Source organism: Ictalurus furcatus, chromosome 16 (assembly GCF_023375685.1).
Source record: "Ictalurus furcatus strain D&B chromosome 16, Billie_1.0, whole genome shotgun sequence".
NCBI lineage: Eukaryota > Metazoa > Chordata > Actinopteri > Siluriformes > Ictaluridae > Ictalurus > Ictalurus furcatus.
Genome location: NC_071270.1, coordinates 22,272,566 through 22,288,171, shown reverse-complemented (window position 1 = coordinate 22,288,171; position 15,606 = coordinate 22,272,566). Strand labels below are relative to the sequence as shown.

Here is a 15,606-nt window from a genome sequence, read left to right as displayed (position 1 = left end):
TGTTTGCTAAAATGTACTTTTTAGCATCGCTTATCTTGCAGTATCCACTTATTTCAGTGTCCCTTATCATCAAGTTTTGGTTCGATCCCACTCCCCTTATGTTTGGCCTAATGTAACTTAAATGTACTTGCAGTGAAAAAATCTTTCTCCAAATAAGTGAGGAAATGTGTGTTACTTTATGACTATTGACTCTCTAAAAAAGTCAAAGATCATGTCATGACCTGTATTATCACTGTTGGCAGAACAGATACACTGACCTCTACACAATCCACCACTAGGACACATTTCCTAAGAATTCCTAGGAATGTCCTCCTATTAATAAAACGGTGTGTGAAATTGGTTAATTTAAATTTCTCTAATTTGAATTTAATTGAGAATAAGAAACATTTCCAGAGAAAGCTTAATGTCTGAACCTGAACCAAAACTAACTTGATTAAATATATTTTTTTTAAAAAAACAACACACAATGTAAATAATAGTTCATTGTTGAGATGTATTTATTTAAAGCACAGCAACAGTAACAAAATCCAGCCCCAAATCCAAAATTGAGAGGTTTTTAAACAGACAGGTCAACACTTGAAGAAAGACAGGCAACCAAAATATAATCCAAGACTCAACGGTTAAAAAATGCAAAACCAAACAGATCACACACACAAACCATGGCTCAGAAATGCACAGCAGAGAATAACTCATCAACCCTTTAGGCATTGTATTTTGAATGTGATTGGCTACAGGTGAGCGTGGGTTGGTTTTTGGTTTTAGAAGTCCAGGTTAGATGATGGAGTGTTCCCTGAGGTCACCGTGACAGTAAGTAATGAAACAAACTGTGTGTAAAGTGGCAAGTAAATCTGGCAAGTTCTAATCACAATTTTTGGTAGAAACAGCTGTTTCTCTTAGTGACACATAAACATCCATTTAACCATAACTAATTGCACATACTGTATCTGTATAGGACCAGCATTTTAGTGGGATGTTATTTACAAAACAGGACCATGTTCAAATATTTGGTGCATTCTGGCAATGTAACACATACCTGTGTGTGAAATCGTCAAAGTGAATAGCTGTAGTTAAGAGATTAATCAAAGTAAATGAAAGTTAATAGAATGTAGTTAAGATATGAATTAAGATCCAGGCAATTAGTAGATCAAAAGTTGAACTTGATACCGAACTTTTATTTCGGTAGAATAAGGAGAATAAGGAATAAAATATCTCATCGTTGTATGGGTGCAGTATCAAATAATGAGGATAAATTAGAAGAGTTTTTAAAAATCTTTTGATAATAGTAGTTTGTTAATATATATATTGTTAATATATATATTGTTAAACTAGTAACAAGAAGGATTAAACAATTAGGATTAGTTTGCATCCCTGTCGAGTTCTACTTGTTAATTTTCTTTTTTATTTATTCATTTTCATTTTCTTATATATTAACAACAACCACTTAAACAATGAAAAGCTTTTCTTATTTTGCATGCAAATGTACTGTATAATGTATGATGTTTGCACTTGTATAACATGGCCCTAGCAGCATAGCTGTCAGTAGTTGTATCTGAGTTGCTTGAAGACATTTCGGGACTCGACACATTGTACACATCTGAAAAAGAACAAAATATTCGTGCCAATACCATTCACATACATTCGGGGAAATAAGTATTGAATGTGTCAACATTTTTTTCAGTAAATATTTCCAATGAGGTTATTCACGTGAAATTTTCACCAGGCTTTGGTATTAACTCAAGAAATCCACACATATAAAGAAAGCCAAACATTAAAGTCCACAAATGAAGTTATGTGTAATAAAGAGGAATGACACAGGAAAAAAGTCTTGAACACGTTAACTGAAATTTATTTAATATTTAGTGGAAGCCTTTGTTTGTAATAACAGCTGCAAGATGCTTCTTGTATGAAGAAATTAATGGGCTGCAGTATTCAGGTGTGATTTTGGCCCATTCTTCTAAACTTATTGTCTTTAAATCTTGTTCAATTGGATTCGAGTCAGGTGATTGACTGGGCCATCCTAACACCTTGATTTTTTTCTCTGAAACCAATTGAGAGTTTGCTTTGCTGTAGGCTTTGGATCGTTGTCCTGCTCGAAGGTCCACCCACGTCTCATCTTCATCATCCTGGTGGATGGCAGCAGATTCTACTCAAGAATCTCCCAGTAAAGGGCTCCATACATCGTTCCTTCAATTATATGAAGTCTGTCAGTACCAAGTGATGAAAAACAGCAGCACACCATGATGCTTCCACCTCCACACTTCACTGAGTATAGTAGTATAGTGTTTTTTAGGGTGATGTGCAGTGTCATTTCTTCTCCAAACATGGTGTGTACTATGACAGCCAAAAAGTTCCATTTTGCTCTCGTCTGACCAGACTACACTCTCCCAGTATTTCATAGCCTTGTCCAAATGAGTTGTAGCAAACTTTAAACGAGCTTCGACATGCCGTTTCTTTAGTAATAGAGTCTTGCGGGGTGAGGCCATGGAGGTGGAGTGCATTGCCTATTGTTTTCTCTGTGACGATGGCACCTGCTGCCTCCAAGTGTTTCTGGAGCTCTTTCCGAGTGGTCCTTGTCTCTTGGGCTACTCTTCTGACTATTCTTCTGACTCCCTGCCAGAAATTTTGTGAGGCGCTCCTGTGCGTGGCCTGTGGATGATAGAGTGATGTTGCTTCCACTTGAGGATAATGGCCCCAATGGTGCATACTGGAGGATTCAGAAGTTTTGAAATAAATCTCTTTCCGATTCCATCAATATATTTTGCAATAATGAGGTTGCGAAGGTCTTGGGAGAGCTCTTTGCTTTTACCCATCATGAAATGTTTCTTGTGTGACACTTTGGTAACGAAAAGCCTTTTTATAGACCAATCCAGCTGTTATTAATTTGCACAGATAGGAGGTATAATTACTTACAGATTTCAGCTGCTTCCTTGACTTACCTTGCCTTAGAGAACTGCTTTTTCTTAGTGTGTTCAATACTTTTTTCCTGTGTCATTCCACTTTATTACACATAACTTTATTTATGGACTTTAATGTTGTGAATTCTTTATATTTGTGGATTTCTTGAGTTAATACTGATGTCTGGTGAAACTTTCATGTAAATAACCTCATTGGAAATATATTTCCTGAAATAAATGTTGACGTGTACAATACCCAACTCTATCAGGACATTGCTTATATACTTGATGCATGATAAAGCTCACATGTAACAAAACCAAAAGCTAAATGTGCTTCAAATAAAGTAATTACAAAATTTAAATCAATTACCATAAACTGCAAAAATGTGGACAAAAATGTTATGTAATTTAAAGTATAAGTTCAATATCTATATCAAGACTGGGGAAATAATTAAAACCTGTAGTGTCGTTAATTTAAAGGAGGTGAGGACAGGGGACATTACCAAAGTTCTTTTTCAGTTAAAATCCTGCCCTGTGAGCAGTTTATATAATACAATATTTGTGCTATATTATACAACTTGGGCATATAATCAGCAGTTCATACCTATATATCAGCCTATAGTCCTATTGTGTCCATTAAAATTCACACCGATTATTGGAGTAAAAATATAAATTAACAAACTTTATTAAATTATGTACTTTAGCTGTATTATAAACTATAGCTGACCCCTGATTCTTTTATATAGTTTTCTTGATAAAAAAGAAAGTATGCCATCATGTCGGTTATGTGTGGAGAATGGACTTTACGTTATGAATATAAGGACGCTCATCAAAATTGCTGTCCATGTTAAACAGCCATACATTGCAGATATGATAAATAAAGAGCAAATTTTTTAAAATGCCTGAGCATTCATTTAACAGTGTTTGCAGCAAAAAAATAAACCATGTGTAAATATAAATTTTAAACAATTTAATACTTATTAATACCTTAATGTTACACCAATTTAGACATGTTTAAGGTCCACTCAGACCCTGTAATAGTAATTCACAGTCAGAAAATTATTCAATAGTTCATTTTAAAATGATTAAACTGTACTACATTTATAACATTTGGCAGACCCCCTTATCCAGAGTGACTGACATTGAGCTCATTTATACAAAATGAGCAATTGAGGGTTAAAGGCCTTGCCCAAGGTGACAGCTTCATAGTGCTGTGGTTTGAACTCATGACCATCTGATCAGTACCCCAACATCCTAACCACTGTGCTACCACTGCACTACAGTGAATGGTTAAAATCTGAACTGTTCTAGTTTCTTTTTAAAACTATACATTTATCCAATTGCTTGTTTTAATACAAACCTGAAAAGAGAGTTTGAGTTTAGTGTGTGAACATTATAATGAAATGTGGTCAAACACAATTTGATAAAACAGCCTTAGTGAATAAAATGTGCATATTAACATTCAGGTAAGTTACATACTTCTCTGCCGTAACCTCTGAGATGAAGGTCAGGCACTCGTACTCTGCAATTTAGACACATACGTCATCAACCATAATTGTAAAGTAAGCGTAACTTATTTTTTTAACCAGTATATGTAGCATAAACTATATTTACCCTGGTAAGGATAGAGCTTAAGTTACTCAGTGAAAACGTTCGTGCCAATGCTTCTCGAACCTGCAACCACAAAACAGGCAATATCAAAGCATTATTTATATCTGTTTGTGTGTTTTAAGTGAAGAGTTGTGTAATGGCCTTAGCAAAATCATACCTTACTATCCAGTAATGTTCCAAACAGCAAAATAAAGAAACCCTTTAAAGAGAAAAAAGAATATTTTTTAACATTTACTATAAATATAATTACTTTAAATATGACTTATTATCTAGAATGTCTAAAAAAATGTAAATGATTTGTTGATTAATATTAATTTATGTGTATGCGATTAGAGTTACAGAGAAAATTAGATTAAAACGACTTTAATACCTGCAGTGAATTAAGGAACGCAAACACCACATGAATCCCAAAGTTTGGTGACACCATGGTCCCAATGCCGAATCCCCACGTTAGACCAAAGAGAGGTGTTAAAATTGCCACACATCTAGCAATGACCATTAGGGGATGTTTCTCATCTGGCTGAGTGGTGGCTTTAACTCCTCTCCTCAACAATTTACAGAGAACCACAATAAGCACCAGGAGGTTTATAGCTACAATTGTCAGAGCAGGAATCACAAATGCCAGGAGGGCCTTCGTTTTACTCCAGTTTAGCCAACAATTGTAATCTTTTTGCATGTATCCTTGACTTCCAGCTGTAGAGGCCACAGTAATGACAGCTATGATTAACGGGGCTCCATAGCCAACAGTGAAGGCTATGGCCATCATTGCTCCTCTGGTCATTCTGGAAAAGACCATGAGGGTGCGGTAGAGGAGCAAGAGTGCTGACAGCAACATCCAGAAGAAAAGGGCAAGATAAAAGAAGTGCATGAAGAATGTCGCTGTACTGCAGGGACCCACTCCCTTCTTTACAACTGCTGCTCCAATGATGAAGCATATGTTCGCAATCAGAAGGGAGACAGCGATGTTGACTATGGAGACATGGCGCATGTAGGATGTGTCATTTCTTGTCACTGATTTCCATATAATCATTTCAATGATGAGACACAAAACCAAGCTGCCCAATGAAATGGCCACACCAATGTAAGTTATATAGTCTAAGACTATTGCTAAGTTTTTATCCAGGGTAAATGGTGACATCAGGATTGAAAAAGAGGTTGTGTGATTGCACTCACACGTAATTCTTTCAGTTTCATTTCCTAATTTCTTTAGTTGGCATCCAGTTGAGTCCCATCCCCCAATGTCATTCAGAAGATTAAAGTTCCAAAAGACACACTGAGGGTTTCCCAGTCTCTTATTTTTTATGTCAATAGAGAGGGAAATGTTGTTAATTGTTGAGTTTGTCTCAATCAGTACTACATCTCCATTGATGCTGGTGCCAGTCTGATTGCTGTCATTGTAGGTAAGATTTCGAACAGGTAAGACATTGTTAAAAGCTGAAGAAATTATGACTGTGAGGGACGTCTGTGTACTAGTTGCTGGAATATTTATTTGGGTAGTTAAATTTTTTCCAAATGTTCCAGAAAAGGGGGCAGTGATGGAAGTTTTTTTGAGAGAAGATATGTTTGTTATTATTGAGATGCTTTCATCCCGGAGTCTGCGTGCAATGCTCTCAGTTGAGTTCAGAAGTTCAGAACTGGCATTCGTTGTTGTACTGTTTTTGTTTAAAAGCACCCATGTGTCTCGTGTATCATCTGATCCAATGACATCGGTTGTTTGTAAGAAATTCTTTAAATTGAAAGTAAAATAAAAAAAAACAAATAAATACAGTACATCTGAGCCATCTAGTTTATCAATATAAATATCTAATCACTAACTAATCAAAATGCAGAAACGACTGTTTTGATTCTTTTCAGCAAAAAACAATTGAAGGAGTTGCAAAAGGAATTGTAACTGTAAAATAGCTACATAACATGAAATGCTGCTTTTATTACAGATTATACAACCTGATAGTCATTGTTAAAGCTATTCCCACTTGGTTATTTACAATGTACATCAAATAGCATATAGACTAAATACAATCATATTTATTTTAAAAAATTAACTTACCGTCATGACGGGTTGATTGATTAAAATATTTTGTGAGAAACTAGAAATGATTTTCAGTATTTCTACAATTGTTAATATGGTAGCTGGAGAATCAGTGATGTTTTGAATCTGTAATACAGCATTATTGCTGACGTTGGCCATAAATTGTTGGAGGTTTCCAACCTGTAAATTCTACAAAAAAAAAATAATAATAATAATTATGAAGGAGCAAACAAAAATCACATAACTAATGTTATCCTTCATGGAAGTAAAAACAAAGTCAATTTGCCTCAGCTTCATCTTTTAAAGTTGCAAAGATACGCAGGACACAGTAGTCTTCTATGGGTTGCCAGAGGTTTGATGAATTACACAGAGCTACTTGATAGCCAACCATTTCTTTATTACAGTCGCCTTTTTGTACGTCTCCCAGATTTCCAGCTCCAAATATACTATCTGAGCAGCTAAATGCTAAAAACAATAGACATGAGACATGAGTAAATTTCAGTTCCATAGTTTGGGGGATCAATATTGTAAAAGGTTTTCCCAGGCTATTTTAAATCAAAATTTATAAAGTATAATTGAATGATGCATACTTTACATCCTGAAAAGGTATCATTAACCTTTTTTTTTGTAAATAAATTTTATTTATTTATTTATTTATATTTGAAATGAACACTTTATCAGAAAATGGTTGTCACAAATTGAGATATTACTTATTTGTAATAGTAATAGTAATAATTAGTAATAATTATTATTATTTAGCTATTTTTATTTTTATTACCATCCTACATGAGGTGCTCTGACATTCCTAGGTTTGTTATAGATTTGGGGAGAAATGTAAATAAAAATGAATGATTATTCACCTTTGTTTGATACACTTATTGTGATGCTCTTTGAGTTGTAACTTTGAGTTATAGTTCCATTGATGGGATTTTTGAGTTTGCATGTGACGTGTTTTTCTTGTTCAGCAGTCTGGCAATCATTTTGTTTAATTGTATAGTCACATAATATGCAGCCTGCCGGTGAGCCTGTGCAGCACAAAAAAAAAAAGTAAAACACAAGGCATGCTATAATTATTCAATAATCAAAGCATTGTCACTTATTAGTTTTTGGATTCATGACCTCCCACATCACATATAAAAGCTGTGTGTGTTACCTGTTGAAGGTGAGGTGCAAGATATGTTCCACTCCACTTGATACATCTCCTGTACACAACACTGCAGTGGGATTGTTGTATCCTCACATTGTACAACTTTGCTAGTGCTCACTTCGATATTGGGGTATGGTTGAATTGTAATGATTTGCCAGATAACATAGGGCATTTCGTTTACTGTAGTTGTGCATGCATATTGACCTGAGAAAGCAGAGAAGAATTTAATAATAATCTAAAAATAGAATATATGTATGTAGATAGAGAGATAGAGAAAGAGAGAGAGAACTGTACAAAAGTCTTTGGAACCCAATTTTTTGTTTTGTTTTTTCCACACATTACTTTTTCAACAACAAATGAAATATTAGAGAAGAAACGTTTGTATGTCATTAAAGAAAGAAACATCTTATGTAATAGATCACTTTTCAAACCAAAACATAATGAAGTCTGCATGCAACAAAAAGAAACAATACGTTTCTTAAGTTCAAAAAGTGCAATAATCAAAGTCTCCAGAAGAACTGTGGCAGATTTTTCAACTCAGTAAAACTTACCAGACAATTTCCTTTATGAAACTGCACAAATTGTACCTGAGACTATTGATGTTTTTTAAGCAAAGTGTTCTCACACCAAATATTGACTTTGTTTAGTTTATTACTATTTACTGCTATTTATAGTATTTTTTATGTAAAATATATGACTCCATTGTTTTTAAGGCATCTTTGTATATGTTTAGCATATACTGTAGAATGGAATTCTAGACCTCTATATAAAATAACTAACGAAAATGAACCGTTATTTTTATCTTTTTAGTCAAATTTTGCACTACAAATATCAATGACAGATTTAATTTAGCAAGTGAACATGGTAAGTGGGATAATCCAGGCTAGGTGTGCATTAAAATCGTGTAATGCACATCTAATCATGGATTATCCCTTACGCATCTCGTTATATTTTTATGTTTTTTTTAGCAATCTTTATAAAATACAGTAAATTCATTCATCAATGTACACTATTCATGAAAGTATTTGTCATGACCACTGTAATATACTGATTTATTAAGATTATATATATTATATTATATTATTATTAAGATTATAAGAATTATTTGTGACTTACCACTGTCATCGGGGGTGACATTATCGAGTTGATGGATATTATTTGAATTGTTTACGATGGGTTTCCCATCCAGGGACCATTGTATGCTATTATTTACTGGAGGATTGCAGGTCAGTGTGAGATTTGTCCCAGGATATATATTGCCACTACTTTCATATAGTCCATCTTTCACTGAAATAAAGAGCCAAGTACATCTCTTAAGTTTGTTTTTTCAAGAGCTCTGCATAATTATAGACACATACATTATTAATACTAACTTGTAATAAGTTGTACGTATATGGTTAACAAGCCCCTACCACTTTGGATGAATGCAGTATCGCTCACATCGAATCCCTGTAAACGGAGACTACTAGCAAGGTCTTGGTTTGCTGATGCCAAATTAAGGGTAGCATTTGTTGTATTGATAGTAAAGTCTGTAATCACACTGCCAGGTCTGTTAAAAAACAAAAAACATCACTGAAGACATTAGTTCTTGAAATGTTGAGTAAAATTTTACAACCACTCAGGTTTTCAATTAATAAAACTACAGATTATAATCCAGATCATTCATTGGTATTGTTTACTGTCAGTATTTAATTATTGATTTAATTCATTTAAATAAGATTGAGATTAGGATTGATTTTTCAAAATCTGAACAATGCAGAATAGACAGGTCTAAAATATTATTATGCTGGGTTACAATAAATAACACTACCTGAAAGCAGTCACTGTTGCAGAATTGGGCCGGTAGCTAAGTAGAGTCCTGTAGCTCTTATCAATCTAAGGGGGAAAAATGCCCGGTATGTCATATTTAGTTTTACATTCACCTCTACTACAACTACTTTTATTAATAATAATAATAATAATAATAATAATAATAATAATAATAATACTTACTGAACTTGAAATTTTTTGTTTATATGTGTTGTATTTTTCACTGCTCTGGTCAGTGAGTGCAAAATCAAATACTTCATTTATTATCAGTGAGAAGCTTAATACATGGGTGCCTGTGAAAAAAAATAACAATTGAAAAAGTAAAACACAAAAGAAAACAATATTATCTAACCCTCAAGCCTTGGAGGATAAATAAAATGAAAGTAAAATAATCTCAGTCGAAATACATACATAAACAAAGTGATATAAACATTTTGTGCAGTATGTTTGTCATTGGGGAAAAAAAACACATACATTTAAATTATATTAGCTATATAAAGGAAATTTACCTGCAATTGTGGTTTGTATAGATGGTTTTGCAGTAGTTCCGGTGGTTACTGTGGATGTGCTGGTTGTATTTGTTGTGTTAACTGCGGAAAAAAAAAACATGATTTGAAAACTCAAAAACAGGCATGTTAAGTTAATTAAAAAATCAAATGGTCTTATAGTCCAGTATTACCACATCCAGTACATGCAGTATTACCAGTACTACCATTACCAGTATTATCCAGTAAACCAATATGGTCTTAAGGTACATTTTCAAAGTCAAAATTCATTATTTGTCAGCAGATATTTAAAAAATTTCTAATTAAAAAAAAAAAACTGAAACATGCTGCTTGCATAAGTATTTAACCCATTCAGACTAGGACTTGGTGGAACCACCTTTCAGTGCAATAAGTCTTTAAGTCTGTTGTGGGTAAGTTCCTACCAGCTTTGTACACAGTTTCACCCATTCTTCCTGGCAGATTTGCTCCAGGTTCTACATGTTGGTTGGATGTTGTTTGTTGACTACAATTTTCAGATTTCCACTTGTCTTCCACTTGTCTTCAACAGTGCCACAGGTTGTCAATGGGATTCAGATCTGGACTTTGACTTGGCCATTGTATAACATTCACTTTTTTGTTTTAACCATTCTGGCAATGCTGTGGCCTTGTGTTTGGGACTATTGTCCTGCTGAAAGGTGAAGTTACTCCCAAGATTAAGCTTTGGCTTTTTTTTAGTTTGTTTTGTTTGATTTTTAGCAGACTGAAGCAGGTTCTCTTGTGATATCCCCCTGGTTTTACTCTATCAATTCTCCCTTCAATTTTGACAAGAAGCCCAGGTTCTGAGAATGAAAAGCATCCCCAGAGCATGATGCTGCCACAACCATAATTCACTGCATTTGTGGTATGGCTTGATCTTGGTCTAATCACACAAAAAACACATCTTCACTGGATCACTCTCATGCATTCATGTTCACTCTCATGCTCTTCTTGTTTTTGTGCTAGGTTTTGAGGGCAGGTCTTTTCTAGCTAGTGCGTGGATGGTGTGATGCAACTTCCACTGCCTCACTATTGATCCAACAGTGCTTACCTGGATGTCCAATGTCTTAGATATGACTCTATTCCTAAGTTATGAAATTCTATTATCTTATTTTTAACTTCCATGAAATGCTGCTTAGTCTTCATTTTCACTTCTTTCCCTCAGACTGACAGTCTCTTCAGTTTAACTGAGGTGGCTTTTGTTCAGGAAATGGGAGCTATTTTAATATTTCACAGGTGAAGGCCAATTATAAGTTGATTGTGTGCTCATTAAGACAGTATCTTTCATCTGCAACTTCCGGAAACTTGGGGGATGGAATACTTATGCAAGCAGTATTTTTTCCTTTTTAATTTTCTTTGAAATACTTTCATTTTGACTTTGAAAATTCACTCTAAGAGAAGATGACCTTACAATAAAAAAATGCTGACAGGAAGAATGTGTATTTATTATGTGTTATTCCAACAAATTAAGGGGGTCAAACACTTTTGAGGACAAGAGTGTGTGTGTGTGTGTGTGTGTGTGTGTGTGTGTGTGTGTGTGTGTGTGTGTGTGTGTGTGTGTGCGTGTGTACAAGCATGCAGAAAGAAAATACTGTTTTTAAGTGAGAGGCCTAATTGTGACACCTAGACACCTAAATATGATTTTATATTAATAATGGTTCAATGAAGTTTCAATGATAAATATACTGTGCCTCATAAACACAACATGCAAAAGAGGTCTCTTTAACTGCTGATTTAGCGCTATAAAATAATGTCAATATAATGTGTCAAACACTTTCACAAAACACTGCTTGTATTTTTTTTAATGGAAATTCTATGTAAAGTGTATGACTAATGAAATTACTGTCATATCCAAAAGACTTAATTAAGAATTGTTATACCTACTGTTTCTATCTCAGTGTCAGTCATACAATATATTCAAATGTTTGAGAGGGAAAGCAGGTGGGGTTTTACCTGTGGTTACAGCTTGACATATAAAGTTATCTATAAAGTAAAAACAACAGTACAATTAAAAAATACTATTAAATACAGTGTATTTAACCCACTCTAACTTAGAGAATTGTCATGAGAAATTTAGCTTTAAAGATCTTGAGTGCTGTATAGAATTAAACATCTAAAGCATAACTAATGTTGCTCTCATTCCTCACTGTTGGGCCTTTTTTCTTCAATTGGACAAATTTTGTATCGCCATCTTGCTATCAAACTAAGCCTCTTAGTTTAGTGCTTTAGTACCGTTTGTATTATTTAGTACTTTCATTAAAAATACTAATAAAGACAATTTATTTCACCCACTCTAAAGCATCTAAATATTCACTACAATCAAATTAAATGTCTAAAAATACCATGCATTTGGCAGGAAAAACTGTTCAGGGTATACGAAAGAAAGTATTGAGAGAAAGTATTTTTCATGATACATATCATACGCACTAGTCAGCTCATTGATTGGTTGGCAGAAGCGTCCATCATATGGAAGAGTGTTGATGCAGCCACAAGAGGAATTGGTGACGTTACCACAAGACCCATATAGTTTGCACTTTTCACATGGCCAGAAATACTGATCCTCACACCTGCACTGATATTCAGTACCATTCAAACTGCACACTGTGGAACAGAAAAAAAATCATGAGGTTTGGCTTTGTTAATATTATGCTGTGAATTGTATAAAAAAAAAAAAGAGCTCTTTAGAAATATATATATATATATATATATATATATATATATATATATATATATATATATATATATATATATATATATATATATATAATGTTTTCCTATTTTTTGGCATGAAGAGCAATTAAGCAGAAAAAAGCTAATCTAATTATGTGTCATGAGCTTATCTCATGGTATTAACATTTTAAGTGAATAAGATAATGACTATATATATGTTACAATCTTTGAGAACAATCTCCAAATTTCTCTATAAGACTTTATTTTGATGTTGACTCATGTAATTATGACTCATATTACAACACAGGTCTATTATGATCTCTGACAGATTTGTCTATGAAAATGAGCAGAAACTGAAAGGTCAGTTACCTGTAGTGATGTTAATTTCAGTGATATTGATGTTATTATTTATTGTAGGTAAACTGAGTGTCTTCAAAATGTTCCTCAGTTGATTCAGGACCGTTACATCCACTGCGCTAATTTCAATCTCAAGCAGATATTCAGCTGAGAAAAAAGTGAAGAGAAATTCCATATAAATTTACTACATCATTATACGGAAGTAAAGTAACACTGGTGAGAATCTTCACATCTTCGGTTAGTTATTGGGGTAGTTTTACCTGGGGGTGGTTCAGTTGGACATGTAGAGTTATCTATAAAGTAAAGTATTACCATAATTAAAAAGTACTAATAAATATGTTCACCAACTCTTTACTTCATAATGAGAACTTTAGCTTCAAACTGATGTCTGTTAAGATATGAGTAGACTTAAATATCTAGAGCATCAAACTATCCAGTTCTATAAAACAAAACTTCTAGAAGTACCATGCATTTGACAGTTAATAGCTATCATTGTATAGTAATAAAGTAATAAATGAACATCAGTCAGACATTCTTGTTTTTTGTGTTATATATACAGTGAGGGAAAAAAGTATTTGATCCCCTGCTGATTTTGTATGTTTACCCACTGACAAAGAAATGATCAGTCTATAACTTTAATGGTAGATTTATTTGAACAGTGAGAGACAGAATAACAACAAAAAAAATCCAGAAAAACGCACATCAAAAATGTTATAAATTGATTTGCATTTTAATGAGGGAAATAAGTATTTGACCCCTCTGCAAAACATGACTTAGTACTTGGTTTAAAAACCCTTGTTGGCAATCACAGAGGTCAGACGTTTCTTGTAGTTGGCCACCAGGTTTGCACACATCTCAGGAGGGATTTTGTCCCACTCCTCTTTGCAGATCTTCTCCAAATCATTAAGGTTTCGAGGCTGACGTTTGGCAACTCGAACCTTCAGCTCTCTCCACAGATTTTCTATGGGATTAAGGTCTGGAGACTGCCTAGGTCACTCCAGGACCTTAATGTGCTTCTTCTTGAGCCACTCCTTTGTTGCCTTGGCCATGTGTTTTGGGTCATTGTCATGCTGGAATATCCATCCACGACCCATTTTCAATGCCCTGTCTGAGGGAAGGAGGTTTTCACCCAAGATTTGACGGTACATGGCCCCGTCCATCGTCCCTTTGATGCGGTGAAGTTGTCCTGTCCCCTTAGCAGAAAAAAAACCCCAAAGCATAATGTTTCCACCTCCATGTTTGACGGTGGGGATGGTGTTCCAGGGGTCATAGGCGGCATTCCTCCTCCTCCAAACACGGCGAGTTGAGTTGATGCCAAAGAGCTCCATTTTGGTCTCATCTGACCTCAACGCTTTCACCCAGTTGTCCTCAGAATCATTCAGATGTTCATTGGCAAACTTCAGACGGGCATGTATATGTGTTTTCTTGAGCAGCGGACCTTGCGCGCGCTGCAGGATTTCAGTCCTTCACGGCGTAGTGTGTTACCAATTGTTTTCTTGGTGACTATGGTCCCAGCTGCCTTGAGATCATTGACAAGATCCTCCCGTGTAGTTCTGGGCTGATTCCTCACTGTTCTCATGATCAATGCAACTCCACGAGGTGAGATCTTGCATGGAGCCCCAGGCCGAGGGAGATTGACAGTTCTTTTGTGCTTCTTCCATTTGCGAATAATCGCACCAACTGTTGTCCCCTTCTCACCAAGCTGCTTGGCAATGGTCTTGTAGCCCATTCCAGACTTGTGTAGGTCTACAGTCTTGTCCCTGACATCCTTGGAGAGCTCTTTGGTCTTGGCCATGGTGGAGAGTTTGGAATATGACTGATTGATTGCTTCTGTGGACAGGTGTCTTTTATACAGGTAACAAACTGATATTAGGAGCACTCCCTTTAAGAGTGTGCTCCTAATCTCAGCTCGTTACCTGTATAAAAGACACCTGGGAGCCAGAAATCTTTCTGATTGAGAGGGGGTCAAATACTTTTTTCCCTCATTAAAATGCAAATTAATTTATAAAATTTTTGACATGCGTTTTTCTGGATTTTTTTGTTGTTATTCTGTCTCTCACTGTTCAAATACAACTACCATTAAAATTATAGACTGATCATTTCTTTGTCAGTGGGCAAACGTACAAAATCAGCAGGGGATCAAATACTTTTTTCCCTCACTGTATAATACATACTCATCAGCTCATTGATTGGTTGGCAGAAGTGTCCATCATTTGGAATAGCATTGATGCAGCCACAAGAGGAATTGGTGATGTTACCACAAGACCCATATAGTTTGCACTTTTCACATGGCCAGAAATACTGATCCTCACACCTGCACTGATATTCAGTACCATTCAAACTGCACACTGTGTAATAGAAAAAAAATCATGAGGTTTGGCTTTGTTAATATTATGCTGTGATTTGTTAAAAAAAAAAGAGCTCTTTAGAAATATATATATATATATATATATATATATATATATATATATATATATATATAATGTTTTCCTATTTTTGGCATGAAGAGCAATTAAGGAGAAAAAAGCTAATCTAGTTATGTGTCATGAGCTTATCTCATGGTATTAA

General features: G+C 34.7%; 1 protein-coding gene across 1 annotated transcript; it reads right to left on the bottom strand.

The window, feature by feature from the left end:
• Positions 1 to 479: 479 nt before the first annotated feature.
• LOC128620721 (adhesion G protein-coupled receptor F5-like) lies at positions 480 to 15,396 on the bottom strand (the record flags this gene model as incomplete). The annotated part of the gene is made up of 20 exons (XM_053645963.1): positions 480 to 1,594; positions 4,374 to 4,416; positions 4,509 to 4,568; positions 4,663 to 4,704; positions 4,876 to 6,231; positions 6,553 to 6,723; positions 6,821 to 6,999; positions 7,395 to 7,559; positions 7,688 to 7,885; positions 8,798 to 8,968; positions 9,094 to 9,230; positions 9,492 to 9,556; positions 9,674 to 9,783; positions 10,000 to 10,080; positions 11,965 to 11,994; positions 12,439 to 12,600; positions 13,008 to 13,015; positions 13,068 to 13,185; positions 13,299 to 13,331; positions 15,213 to 15,396. Coding segments are annotated over 19 exons (3,285 nt in total), but the record flags the coding sequence as incomplete, so codon positions are not given.
• Positions 15,397 to 15,606: the final 210 nt, after the last annotated feature.